Below are 14,757 nucleotides of genomic sequence, written 5' to 3' on the forward strand. Positions count from 1 at the left end.
TCATTACCTTGACTATAAGGTTTTTGAAGAGTACTGTTACAACCATTCAGTTACTGTTCTTCAATCTATGGCTGTATCTAAGAGGCAGTTTTGAGCATTTCTGTTGGCTTTATGATTGTTTTGCCCGCATCACTGTATTCCCAAGCCTCACTTGTGCATGCCACTCATTCATTACTGCAGCCAACCCTAAAATGGGTTGAGAAATTGAATCATCTTAAAAATAACTCAGCTTTTAAGAGGATGTCTTAATATCTCAGCCTAAGCAAGGTACACACTTGCTTAAGCAGCTGTTTGAGCACAACTTGTGAAGTGGTGTGCTATAGTACAGGGAGAGGAGTGAACAGCTGGAGAGGGAGAGAAGAGATGGGGCATAGGAATACCTTTTTTGGTACTGACCCATAATTCTTCATCTTGTGAGACTGAAACCATCCCCCACACAGTAAGTCACTAGTGCTGATGAGTCAAAATTACACATTTTGCTTCAAACCACCAGTGTTACTTGCTGCAGTACCCTGCATATGGGGTGAGCATCAAACACAGAAATCCTGAATGTGACGAGTGGCCGTGGCTCCTGACAAAAATAAGATGTGGATTTCAGATCAGAAACATGGTTTTGTTACCAAATATAGCAGAAAAGGCAAGGTGTGAATGAACTTCCTTCTGGTAGCTCTTGCTGCCGCTCAGGATTAAAGCATAGTGAAGAGGAAGTGTTTTGAAGTTCATGAGACTGTTGCCAGGGAGTTGCTATTTTATGGATTGCAGCAAAGTAAGAAACAAAGCAGCAATTAAAATAGCAGTCTTCAAGGCAAAGTTGGTTAAACCAGTCTCTATGACATGTTCATTATAATTAAACCAACTGGTTAATTTTTAAACCGCTGCTATTATGAAACAGAAAAAAACATTCTCTCCCTGTGTCTCCCGGAAAGTGAAAGCATGGAAGCAGTTCTCCATTAGCAGGCTGCTGTCTGATTACTGCATTTTGGCTGGGGGCAAATGCCTAGACAATCCATTTCTCTCTTCCTACTCTTCAGTGTCTGAGGGGTATTATATTGTCTAGTAATAGGGCTGCACTTCACTCTCAGCTAGGAATTAGTGATCTGCATGTTTAACATCACTCTATATTGCTGCTCCTTATTAGAACGCAAGCAAAAACTTCCCCTGTGGCTCCGAGCACCTGCCGTACCTCTTGGGCAGCAGGAACGGCGTTGTGGAGAGGCCGGTGCTGCAGAAGGAGGGGATGAACCTCACGGCCGTCACCGTGGCCGTGGAGAACGGGCACACCGTGGCCTTTCTGGGAACGTCAGATGGGAAAATCCTGAAGGTAACCAACTGGGTTGGGAGACTGGAAGGTGTATATATAAAAGGTTATGAAAGTCAAAATGGGATTTACAAGATCTCATACTAGGAGCAAATTCTCATGGGGCTTGGTTTTTTTTCATCTCAAAGGAAAGATGCGTTATTTCCAATGTACCTCAGCTATGTGATACTCAGATTGAATTAGCATTGCCTGAATGACACTTTTCCTGAAGGATTACATACCTACTGAGAGCTTTATATAAACAGCCTTAGGTAATCTAACAGCTTTAGCCTTATCTCTATTCAAGCTCACACTGGTTTAAGAGCAACTTTTCATTTGGTAGTCATTCTAGCCATTCAGTGAATAGAAGTGGCAATAAAAAGCCCAAGCTGAAGCTCTGATAAATTCTGATTGTGTGGCACTCAAGGCTTCACATGTTTGTGGTGTTAAAATTTCAAGACTGCAACACCAAACACCTTCTTTTGCTTGAAGGAGAGTGATGGCCATGTCCAGCCTTAAACTTAGCGCTGCCAAGTCCCACCAAACCACATGGAAATTCATATGGATGTGGTGCTTAGATGCATGATTTAGTGGTGGACATGGTGATGCTAGTTTAGTGGTTGGATTCTGTAGTCTTGGAGGTATTTTCCAACCTTAGTGATTCTGTGGGTCTATGTCCCTAAGTCACACACCTCTATCTCTTTTAAATATCTTCAGGGATGGTGATTAACCAGTTGCCTGGGCAGCCTGTTCTAATGGTCAACAAACCTTCCTGTGAAGAAGTATTTCCCAATCTGAACCTCCCTGGCGCAAATTGAGGCCTTTCCCTCTTCCCTTCTTGCTTGCTTATTGTGAGAAGAGACCACCCCCACATCACTGCAACCTCCATTTTGGTAGTTGTAGAGAGTGTGTAGGTCTCCTCTGAGCCTCTCTTTCACCAGACTGAACACCCTACGCTGCTCCTCTTCAGACATGTCCTCCAGACCCTTCACCAGCTCTGTTGCCCTTCTCTTAATACTCTCCAGCACCTCAATGTCTTTCTTGAAGATTTGCCTTAGTCCTCCTTTTGTTCTTAATTTATTTTTAGAAACATTTTTAATGTATTTTACAGCAGTAGCCAGATATAATGATAGTTGTGGGGAAAAGGCAACATTAACCACCATTTTTTTTCTTCCTTCCACAAAATAGGTGTTCCTGTCATCCACTGCAGCTGAGTACAGCTCTCTTACTATCGAACCAAACAAGCCTGTAAAGAAGGACCTGGTCCTTGATCAAACCCAGGAAAATCTATATGTGATGACCACAGACAAGGTAATGTGTCCTGCTTGCATTAAGGACCCGTCCCTCTTTCACTTTCTCTGCAACTTAACCTGAGATATATACATTTTCCAGTTGTTCGTGGAAATTGCCCTATTTGGTGGGACTCCCCCCACTCTGTGTGTATGAAGACCTTTCTCAAGTCTAAGCTGATGGACTTGTTGTGACTCGGAGAACTGTAATGTCCTCTAATGATGCTTAGCAACAGGGAATAATGGGAAGTGAGATCCCCTCTGGAGCTGTCACACAGGCTCTGTGGGAGGGATGGAGTGGAAATGTTTGGCACCAGCACGACTCAGGGTCAGGCAGACCCAATGCTCAGTGTGGGATGTGTGGGTACCATTGGGTGCTGTGGCTGCCATCAGATCCTTTCAAGGGCACCTCAGGACTCAGGATGCTCTCCTGATGTGCTCTCACTGACACGTCTGTAAAGCCACCAGTGGTTTTTGTGAGTCCTAGTGTCAAAAACTAAGAAGCAATGGAGAGAATTATATATTTGGGAAACACTTTCATTCAACCTTCTGCTAGAACTGGGTACAGTAGGAAAAGTTCAAGTTCACTAGGAAGGGCATGGGCCTTCTCTCCTGGGCCCCTTCTTTTTGCTGTGAGGTGAAGGCACAATGGAGGTCTGTAAAAAATGGGAGCAAAAAAAGCAAGTAGGAAATGAGAGGGATGCCAGATTCTCCTCCATCCCCAGGGGTAATCCTCTTCTGACACTTCTCTTTGTGGAGGCTGGAGCTGCCAGCCTCAAACACTTTGTTCAGCAGCTTTCCAGGACAAGGTGGGTGATGGGCTGTGACCATCTGCAGCCCTGCCAGTGACATGGAATGCAACATGGAAATGCTCTGCACCACTAACAGAGGGAGAATGAGGGGACTCAAAGAGAATGAAAGGAGAATATTTGGGAAGACAGTGCAAGAAAAATATTTTCTGGCTGTTTTTTAAAGGGATTGATATCAATTCCTGCTGCAGGAATGTTATAGCCTAGCTGAAGGTTTTTAGGCTAGAAACAACATTGGAAAAATGCCAGAAAAACAACTGGAAAAGCATTTAATAATATGACGGTGTGAGAGAGAGGTTACTTTTTTTCTTTCTTTTCAAGTTGTTTTTACTTCTCATTTGGCTTCTGTTCGGATTTGGAACACAGCTCCAAGCTTCAACATTGTCCACAAAACTCTGGGTGGCCTGGCCCCCCATTTGACAAGCTGGCACATTATTTAAAAGTCCCAAGGTCTGCACCAGGCTACTGTGTGTGCTGCTGAGCAATGCAAGGGAGAGCAGCAGCACTGAAGGAAGACAAGCTTTCTGATGACAGTCAGCTTAAATGGTAGAATTTAGAAAGACAGCAGACAACTTTTTTTCTGAGAAAACCTGCAAAAAAAAAATCAATCACTACAAAACATTTAAATTTAGAATGCAGTAAATTTCTGCTGAAGAAAGGATTTTACTTAAATCTTTTCCAAGTAGCTCTCGTAGACACTGCAGTTTCTGAATAATGTGAATAATAGTTTTCTTTTACAAAACCTGTTTAGCTTAAATATGAATAGTTAAAGTTGTGAGCTCTGTAATGGCATTGCATTACTGTCATTTCCAGGAGTTAATTACAGTGAGCAGTCCCACCCACTTTTAGAAGCAGATAGACAGGAGGAGAATGGAGGCCTTTGGAGCTGGGAGAAATAAGGTGACATAAGCAAGGGGGGAAGAATAAGAGATGAAATATGTACTTCTGGGTTAGGCATGGCTGTGGGTTGTGGGAATAGAGATATCAGAATCCTGATTTGTGTGTTTTAATGGTTAAAGGTAAACAATAAAGAACAACTGGCTGCACTGACAGGCATGCATGCTGCTGAGCTACCTGGCAGATGCAGACTGCCCCAACATTTAGAAATTAATTGCTTGGGCTCTGTGAGCACTTGAACGAAGTGGAAGTGGTGATGTGGTAGGTGATAACTTCTTTAAAAAGAAATCAGAGAAACATAGAAATCAGGGAAAAACAATACAGAGGTTAAGATCCATAGTGAGAATCAAGTTCTTCCTTTCCTGTTTCACCTTTCTCCCCTCTTTTCTCCCAGCTTCTGTTGTGGTGCCAAGAGCAGTGGGGGGTTTTGAGCAAATGCTTTCAGCAGTCAGTCCCCTCTGCTCCTAAAGTTTAAACAGAAAGCAGGAGAAACCCCTTGCACCTTCTTGTGGGACTTGGAAAGGAGCTTAGCACCTCTGTGCTGCTCATGCTGGTTCATTCCAAGTGTACATCACCGGTAGGATCCCAGATTCCTTAAGGTACTTAATGTATTTGGAGGAAAGCAGTCACTGTGGTAGTCACTTACCATGATCAAGCTTGTTTGCTTGTTTTACTTTTTAGCACTTTTTGATTTAGAGGGCCAACTTGCAAACCTCTAAAATTAATTTATTTGCATTTTGTAATTGGCTGTTAAAGGAGCTGGTTTTTTGAGTTTGGTTTCGGTTTGGTGAGGGTTTTTTTGTCATTAAGGTCACACGAAACTTGCTGAGACAGCAATCTCTAGGGCTTGTTTATGCTTGCCAGAATGGTGAAACAAATATTTTGTCAAATAAAAAAAAATCATTGACTGAATATTACTTATGGGTACCAGTTAGTGAATGAGTGCCAGTGACGCAGCTCCAGTTAGCTAAAAAGAAGAGAATGCTGAAAAGGTAAACTCCTTTATTAATAAATGCAAGAAAATTGCACAATATTGACATTTTCCTTAACTGAGTCATTTTCTTTAACTCTCTGAATATGAAGAAAAGGCCAAACTCAGATTGTCAAAGTAACTTTGTAATTGCCAGTGAGATGAGACTAGCATTATTTTAAAATGAGACTATAAAGCCTACATCTCAGAGTTTCTGTTTCTATACTTTTTGTGCTCTTTAAAAGTAAAATGTAGTCATAAACTGGAAGATGTATGTCCTGTTTTCCTCTTGCATCATTGCAGCAGCATAGCTAAAAGGAATGGCTCTTCTTTCTGTGAGCCAAAGAAAACGTTGTTTTTTCTCCACACTAAAGGAAATCAAAACTAGAAGCTGTACATTTACTGGGGGAATGAGACATGAGAACTGATGATGTTCTTCCCCCTGCTGCTTCCTGTCATAATTATTTCCATTTTATTTCGTGAATGTGTTCCATGGTGGAAGGTTATGCACGGAGAAGTGCAGTAACCCAAAACACCCTGGCTCTCTCACGCTTGCAGATTTTCTGAAATGCCTTCTGGCTGGAAGTGCATTTCCAAACAATGTCACCTCCATGGTAGTGATAGGGAGAGGAGAATATTCTCTTTAAAAAATGATCTAGTCAGTACCAAGTTAGTCTTTTGAAAGTATCCACCCTGCAGTAGCTGCTTCTTGAATTCAGAGCATCACTGATGCAGTTTCTATCCTGAGGTGCAGATTTCCACAAGTAATATAACTGGAGGAACCAAAAAGCTCAATTTTTGTAAACCTTGCTCATAATTCTTGATTATAACAATGTCCTACATTACTTTGAAGACAGATAATACTGGAGTGGGGAAAAAAAGCAGGAAAAAGTATGTGAATTTAGACTTTGTTAAGGGGGAAAAGAAAATATGTATAATATACTTAATATACTCAGGCTGAGCTCTGAGTATAATAATACAGCTGTCACAGGGAATGCGGCTGTACAGCTAAGTCCACAAATGTTTCCAGCTCCTTGTGCCACCTTCAGTTGATAGGTTTGCCTTGCTCTTGGTTTTCCAGGTGTACCGATTGCCCGTGCAGGACTGCCACAAGTACTCGGACTGTGAGAAGTGTGCCCAGGCGAGGGATCCCTACTGCGGCTGGTGTGTGCGGGAGGGCAGGTGAGTGCAGCCACTGCAGCTGCTCCAGCTCTGCCTGTGCCCTGGGGACTGCTGGGCATGCTGATCCCAGCCCTTGGTGCTCACCCTTGTGCTCCTGGCAGTCATTTCATTTTATCACGCAGACGTTGATATCAATATTCTGTGCACACAAAAAATTCCCCGTTGACTTTTTCAGATTTGATTAGTTTGGGAAAATATATACTTTTCTGCTGGTACTGAGAATGATTATACATCTTCTAACTGTATGTTTTATCACTCCTTCAATTGTACAGTCACATGGTCTCCCAGAAAATAAAAATATGCTCCCTATTTCAGATTCAGAAACTACTGCGTGTATTTTAAGTACATCAGTAAAGTGTAAGAAAGAACATTAAAGACAAAAGTGTTCCATGTCTCAAACAGACTGTATAGTTCAAATGCTGGTTTTACATAATCATCTATCAAGACGTGTAGCTACGGGGAACCCTCACCTGCCTGTAGGAGAGCAGAAAGTGACATTTTGCTGACTATCTGCAGAGGTTCACTGAATGAATATTCAAGCACATGTAAACTAGGACAGCACTGAACAGCCCTGGAATGTCTCTTCTTTACACTCTGCATTGATTAGAGTGCCGAGAGGGAAGAGCAGTCCTGCAGTTCTCTTTTTGACTACTAAGTTAATTAACCCCTTGGCATGAGTGGTTGGGAATTCGTGATTCTAACTTCTTGCTGTTGGAACAAAGAGGCTGTTTAATTATAATATGCAGATGAATTTCAGGCTTCTAGTTTCCAGCCTGAAAATGTGAACTATCGCATTAGGTTACCTATCAGCCTGATGTAGCATAATGTAGAGCACTGCAGAGAAACTTCTGTGGTGTGTGCAGGTTTATGTAATATACTGTAACTCCTCCAGCCTGGGGTTTCAGTTGCTGTGGATGAAACCTGAGAATTTGGAATGTAACCTCAAACTCCTCCTGGGCTGCTGGGAGTTGAAGGCTTTGGCATATATCATAAAAAAGGCAATTTTCCTTAGATTTCCCTTCAGGTTTCTGATATGACCACTGACCTCAATATCTCAAAATATTAATGGTTTCTGAGAATAGGCAAACATGAATTTTCACATTTGCTAATATTATTTCCAAAGGGGAGAAAAAAGTGCTTCATTCTAAGTTTCAGTTCTGTCTCATGATTACACACACCACTTAGTAGTGTGTTTAGGGATGTATTATGTGAATGTTTACTCTGTATGTAAATAATTTGTTTAAAAGAGGTTTGACAGTGCTGTGCAACAGCTGCACTGCATTATAGCCCCTGATGAGTTAATAGTCAACTTTCTGCTACAGCAGACAGAGATACTCCAGCATTTTCTTTTACACTTTGCACAGAATGGAAAGAATACCCATGAGACTGCCCCCACCTCAACAAGCTTTTGTAGCCCCATGCAGCTTCTGTACTGCAGCATTTCTTCCTGTACTTGAGCTGGGAAAATCTTCTGGTGTTTTTGGTGGGGCTGCACAACTGCTCTTGTCTTCCACAACTGTGACACTGCCTTGGCAGAAAGAGGTTTTAAATACCGGCAGTTGTTAATGAAAACATTCCCTACAAAATAACATTTGCAGCAATTGGGTTACACAGAAGTTATCCACAAGCTTGTATGCTCCCAGCAATACTTCTCTGTTGCATCTTGCTCTCTTGAATGCTGTGTCTTATTAGTGGCAACACATAGGTATCTGCCATTTGACCTGCAGGAAAAAACAGTCTGTGCCCTCTCATTCAGGATGTTGTTACATATTGCAATGAAGATTATCAGCTTGATTTCAGATGGCTCCTCTGCCCCATGGTTCCTATGCTGTCACTGCCTGGATTTGGGTTGTCTGATTCAGGGTGCTGTCTAAAATAGTGTAGGCACTTGCTCTTGACATGTCAAACCATCAATTGTAATTGCACCACTAATTCTGTTAAAAACTTTCTAACCCCACTAGTCAATATTAAAGCAAATTTGTAGTCATCTTGAGTTGCAATGTCAGTCTCTAATTGTGAAATTGTTGCATAATTCAGAGAAAGAAGAATCCAGCTATAATACTGCCTTGGGTTTTGTTCCTTTTTTTTTTCAGGTGCACAAAGAAGGCAGACTGTGGTACAGCTGATAAGGAGAACCACTGGCTGTGGAGTCCAGGTGGCACATGTATGACTATCATTAGTGCAGACCCTCTAAATATGAGTCGCAGAGCTCCTGCTAAGGTATAACAGGATGATGATTTCCATAAATATTCTTGAAGCACGTTGATGTGACTACCAGAAATATGAATATCTGATTTCTTTATGCACAGTGGAGACTAGGAATAGGAGACTGTTTGGGTGTCTCAGTCTCTGTCATTTCTCACAGTGCTCTTTCTTGCCTGCTGCTCTTGCAGGTTGAGTTTCTGACCTGTGTAAACCAAAGTGATGCACTGGTATGGATGATAAAGCACTTACACTTACCTGAATATTATGAAAGTGTTGCACAGTGTTGTATAACCCATAAAAAGTAATTGGTAGGGGAGATTTCATGCTGCCCTTTCAGCTTACTTGGGCATGAACTTAGGTAAGCAGTGAAGCCATAAGATGTTGCTTTAAAATCAGCAGTGGATTTGCCTACACAGCAGATGCATGGAGAAGGTAAACTCAGCATGCAAAATTACTCTATGGCAACAAAACTATAAAACTGAGTTTTTGGAGTGTGGTCAGGGTGTCATAGCTTGCTGTAATTCCAAATGGGGCATGCCAGTGCAGACTGAGTGCTTCCTGGGGGTGTTCAACAAGTAAAATCAATAAAATGGCTTTAAATTCCTCTTAATCAGGAATAAAGAAACTTTATTTCAAGTCACTTCAATCCCACTTCTAAATTATGTAAACAGCATTGTGTTAAGGCCATTTCTATGCTGAATAAAAATATTAGTAGAGAATAACTGCTTTCAGTGAGAAAGGGATAATTGTCTTTTCTACTGGCAATACAAAATGGAAAGTTAGACTGTGTAATTAACACACTTGAAACATTAAGTCAAGAACAAGATCCCAAATTTCAACTTAATTTTCTGTTTCCTTGTTATGTTTTCCCATCTTATTTAGTTATTTTTAGTTTCTCAAATGCTTTCTTTCTCTGAGGAAGATAAGATCTCATCACCATTCAGAAATCCTTTCTCAGTATTGGATTTTTTGCATTTGCATGGAGTCTTGAGGAAGGCACTTTTTGTTTATCCCTTTCAAACTCCACCATTTCCAGCCTATCCAGTTCTGTTTTCATTATTCACTAAGAACACCTAAGGTTAATGTAATATTAATTAATTTTGTCAGAGTTTAAGTGTTAACCACTCTGTTTACTGTTGCTAAACTGGATGCTGAGGACAAGAATAAAAGGTTTTGGGTGTGTCTGTACAGACAATTTTGTTCTGGTCTAATGCATTGACAGGACAAGAGGTTTTTGTATCAGTCTGATTCAACAAAGACCCAGCCTCAAAAGACTGGTAGGGGTTTAAGGAGAAAAGATTAATAGATGGGAAGAAGTAAAAATTGAAAAGGAGAGCCATGTTCTGTGATGCTGGCTAAAATATCACCTTTGAAATTGAAATTTTCCAAGTCTTACTGGGTCTTGGCTCATTTTTTCCAAATATTTTACCGCTTTAAAATTTTATTTCCAGGTGGAACTGACTGTAAGTCCCATGCCAACTTTGACTGAGAGTGACAAGGTTTGCTGTACCTTTGGTGAAACAGTGCATTCTGCTCAATTGAAAGATGGGGTTATTATCTGTGATCCCCCTGATATAATTCCTCCAACACCAAAACATCAAGGTAAAGAAATATTGCTACCCTACATGGATAATAAGAGAAAAGAACTAGACTGTTGTTTCCAATGTTATGCTCTTATATGAGGTGCCTACAAAATGGGGTTTTTCCCCTTCCAGTCCTTTTCCCCAAATAATCTGTTGCTGAACTGTCAGTTTGCTCAAACTTTTTCTGTTGATATATTTACAAGCTGTGGCATTCCCAGGATTTCTGCTGGGAACCTGAAACAGTAGCTCGGGAGAGACAGAGACATGGAGTCAGAGAGATGTTATTCTGTGTCCCAAACAAACAAAACCCAGTTACCTAGTCTAAGCCTAAGCACTCTGACTTGTGGGGAGAGAAGGGATTTCTACCTGCTTCAGCTATGAAGGAATTTGTGTCTGACTTCTTAGTTTTGCTCTGGTCAACAATACTTCAGTGGCTTTTTTCTGGTTCATGTTACAAGCCTATCCTTCCTAGCATCCAGCCCTCTGCCTCTTCTTCTGTGTGTCCTGCAACCTCTGCAGCAGTAAGCCTGATGGAAAAATACTTCATCATATAATTAAAGACTGCACCATTGTTCTGAAGCACTGATTATAGGCCTGAGGTCTGTTGCCAGCCATAATTCTGTGCAGTTTCCTAGACAGTGTTTTGTTCATGCCATGGTTCATACATCTTGATGCATAAACACATGGAATGAAACTCATTACACAACACTGTTTATTATGTATCAAGTTTAAAAATCTGAAGAGAAATAACAAGCAAAAAACATGTGCTCTTGCAGCTTACAGACATACCCCTGAGGATAAGTCTTTTATATGCATTTTAACAGTCATGAACTGTCAAAGTGGTACTTGGAAGCACTTTTTAAGATAAGTTTCAATTCTCTTAAGGCTGAAACAGGTAAAAATCTAATTTTAGTTGCAGGGAGAGTAATTACATTAAAATCTCATTATTGAATTTTACACTAGCTGGAGTATATTGTGGTATATCAGATTCTGCTAAGTGTTAAAGCAGCACACTGTTATTTAAGGCCAATTCACATTCCCTAAATATTTTGTAAAGCAGGACACAAAGCAATGGGCTTGATAAATGTGATATCTGGATGTCATCCAGCACTAAATGTAAGACTAGAAGTCTGTCAGAGAAGGCATTAGAATAAACAAGTAATCTAGAAATAATATGACTCTCTGAGTTGATTGCACATATGAAAGGATATTCAAAAGCAATATTAGGGTGCTCAGAAACTCAGCAGACACCAGGAGAAGGCAGGCAGCTACAAGCATTCACAGAACCACAGAATTTTTAGGGGCAGAAGGGACCTGGGGAGGTTACCTAGTGTAATCCCCCTGTTAGAGCAGGTTTACCTGAAGCAGATTGCACAGCATCTCCTCCAGGTGGCTTTTGAATGTCTCCAGAGAAGGAGGCTTCACAACCTCTCTGGGCCGCCTTTTGCAGTGCTCTGTCACCCTCAAAGTAAAGATGTTTGTCTTCCTATTCAGATAGACCTCCTGTGTCTCAGTTTGTTGTTCCTTGCTCTGTCTCAACAGTCTGGCCCCATTCTTTTGACACCTGCCCTTAAGATATTTGTATGCATGGTATTTGTGTATTCCTGGCAGTCCTGAGACATCCAGTTACTCTTAAGAAGCCCTGTTGATGTTGGACAAGTCTGGGTTGTGGTTGGTTGGTTGGTTGGTTGGTTGGTTGGTTGGTTGGTTCCAAAAGGAATTTCTAGGAAGGATGCCTTTTCCCAGTCCTGTTGTTAGGAAATCCCGTCACTGCTGTGAGTCTGAAATATTCGAGGGGACCCAGTGCAGGCAGAGGTAACTCCCAGCCAAGCAGCTGATGGTCTTCCAAGAACCTGCTCAAGGAAAGCAGAGTTTGAAGTTGCTCAATAGCTTGTGAAATAGCTTGTCATAAGGGCTTAATGATTTCTGCAAAAGGTATTTCAAACAGTTTCACTCTTTAGTAATAATCCAGACAAGAAGTACATTTGTGGAGAAATGGTGTATGGCAAACTGAAGCTCACAAATGCCTGTGGTAACTGTTGCAGGCACTGCTGGGCATTAACCACAAAGAGCACTTGCTTGAATTCACGTAACATTTTTAATTCACAAATGAAAGGAGTAATTTTACATGCAGACATATTCATATTTAAGAAAATGTTTTATTTAAAATTACTGTTCTTGTGCCAGTTTTCGTCTGTGTTCAATTATGTCTTTAATCAGTTTTCCTTGTTCTTCTAGACTCTTTTAAAGTCTAGCATGATAATAGCACCACTGAAAAACACTTCCATAAAACAAAGCTATTCTTTTAATATTCTTCTCCCCTTTTTTCTCTCTCTGTTTTTCTTCTGAGAATAATGCACTGAAAAATTTTGCAAAGCTTGAAAAGACAAAACAGAACTTACAGATTTTAAGTCATGAGATTGAGATTGTTAACAGTATAGTTAAATATTTGCTTATGTCCTGTAAATTAATAAAACTGTTTTCATTATATCATTCAGCTCAAGAGCTGAAGAATTCAACAACCATTTGGATAATTTTTTTTATTTTGTGACAGATCATGTTTCAGTTCCACTTCAGTTAACCTTTGAAAAGAACAAGATTTTTTTTGCATCACATACTTACCCTTTCTATGACTGCGAAGAAGCAATGAATCTTATTGAAAATCAGCCGTGAGTATTTCAGCTTCTTAAATGTTTAGATCCTGTAGCTTGGTGTGTTAGGTAACTGGCACCTGAATTACTCAATCATTTCATAATTAAGCCTTTGGCACTCAAAATTTGCCAGTGTCCAAATCCTTTTTCTTACATTTTAATGGAGTTTAAAAATGGTTGAAGGGCACCTGGTGAACCAGCAATATAAAACATGGAATAGCAATATTCATGGCACATATAATTAAGGCCAGTTCATTGTGTTGCCATTTCTGGAGCTGCTAATGTGTTTGCAGGTGAGCAATGTGGACAATTGTGTGCCTGCTTGTTCCCTGTAATGATGATAGTTTGGTGTTTTGGATTGCAGTGCCTTCAGACAGGGCAGGTGCAGCCAGCCCAAAGCCTTTGTTCATCCCTATGTATGAAGGTTGATCAAAATCACCTCCAGTCCTCTCAGGCTTGACCTCAAAGTTTTTGCAAATGCTATGATTTTCTGATCCCTGCTCAAATATTTATTTAAGGGATAAAATAGCTTTTGGGGGTTCTTGAACTGTTCTTGTGAAGTTTTGATCTTAATATAGTAAGGACACTCTAACAGACTGATTTACCCTCTGTGAATATATATGGAATTTCGTTTACTTTTCTTGGTAGTGGGGGAAAAAAGCCTGACAATTTGTCATGACTACCATGTTATATTTGTAGATGCTATTCCTGTGCAAGCAATAGATGGAATTGCCAGTGGGACTGGAAGAGACATATCTGTGAAGAGTCCTCTTCAGTACAAGATGTGATTAAACAAAATATGGTAATGTTTAAAAATAACATTGTTAGGTTTTTTATTAGAACACTTCAATATTTTGTTTGCTGGATCTCTCATATCAGTTGGTTGAATTAGAGATTTGAAAATGATTCTAAAGTTAACTCCAGAAGTGTAAGGTGATTTTTTTTTTAGTGACAGTGCGGGGGTGGGAATTTAAGGGTGTGATTGAGGCGGGGCAGTGAGACTGAATAACTCCTGAAAGGATATTTCTGCGCCTTTACTATTTTGCTTCAATGGGAGGAACAAGATTTCAAGGCAGGGAGAGATAATCACCCACAGCTTTGACATATGCTGCAGTCATTTTTAGCATGTCTAATTTGAAAGGGTGTAATCAAATCTGTCACTGTATTTTAAGCATGAAGTTCTTCAGAACAATCACTGTATTGTCCAAAGGCCATTGGAGCTTGTTGTGATAAGATTTTTTATTTGTAATAACATATAAAATGTATCTCTCCCCAGGAAGGAGAATGCCCACAGTTTCTAAACCTTGACCCTTCAATAATACCTATGGAGTACCAAACAACTGTGTATTTTGAGGGAAAACATCTAGATTATTATCAGGTAAGCAGATTAATTCAATGCTAGCTGTCATTTGAATGCCTCTTAAACTGCATCCACACCCCTAAACTAAAGCATTGGTTCGTGTGCCTTGGAGATCCTGCTTGTAATTTAAAGAAAGAAAAGGGCTGCATTCAAGTTTGATAAAATATTGGTTGCTGTGGTAGAATCATTGCCAAGAGAGAATCAGAGCTAATAATCCTAACTATTAAAATGGAGGGGGCATTTTAAAGAATGTAGACTGGACCTATTGAAACACTGGACAATTATTTTTCATGTAATGAAATGAGAGGGGCTGTAGGAATTGTGAATGTTTCACATATTTTTCTAATTAAATACTTGATGGGTTTTGTTGCTATTGTTCTAGAATGACATCACTCTGTGTGCTTAATTTTTTTTAAGTTTTCGCCTTCCAAACACAAAAATGCCCTCAGACATTAAATATTTCTTAGTTTGGATAACATCATCTTTCACTTTTGTGTGTGTGTGTGTGTGTGTG

At 40.3% G+C, this 14,757-nt stretch overlaps 1 protein-coding gene across 3 annotated transcripts in view; it reads left to right on the forward strand.

Moving 5' to 3' along the window:
- PLXNB2 (plexin B2) overlaps window positions 1-14,757 on the forward strand; it is a 250,394-nt gene that overhangs the window by 173,813 nt on the left and 61,824 nt on the right. For all 3 annotated transcript variants that reach the window (XM_058804457.1, XM_058804458.1, XM_058804460.1), the window contains 8 exons: window positions 1,139-1,321; window positions 2,486-2,608; window positions 6,344-6,444; window positions 8,538-8,664; window positions 10,101-10,251; window positions 12,787-12,901; window positions 13,583-13,685; window positions 14,160-14,261. In XM_058804457.1, coding sequence (XP_058660440.1) covers window positions 1,139-1,321; window positions 2,486-2,608; window positions 6,344-6,444; window positions 8,538-8,664; window positions 10,101-10,251; window positions 12,787-12,901; window positions 13,583-13,685; window positions 14,160-14,261 — 1,005 coding nt within the window. The remainder of the gene's footprint in view (window positions 1-1,138; window positions 1,322-2,485; window positions 2,609-6,343; window positions 6,445-8,537; window positions 8,665-10,100; window positions 10,252-12,786; window positions 12,902-13,582; window positions 13,686-14,159; window positions 14,262-14,757) is intronic.

The sequence above is a fragment of the Ammospiza caudacuta genome, chromosome 5 (assembly GCF_027887145.1).
Source record: "Ammospiza caudacuta isolate bAmmCau1 chromosome 5, bAmmCau1.pri, whole genome shotgun sequence".
NCBI classification, from domain to species: domain Eukaryota; kingdom Metazoa; phylum Chordata; class Aves; order Passeriformes; family Passerellidae; genus Ammospiza; species Ammospiza caudacuta.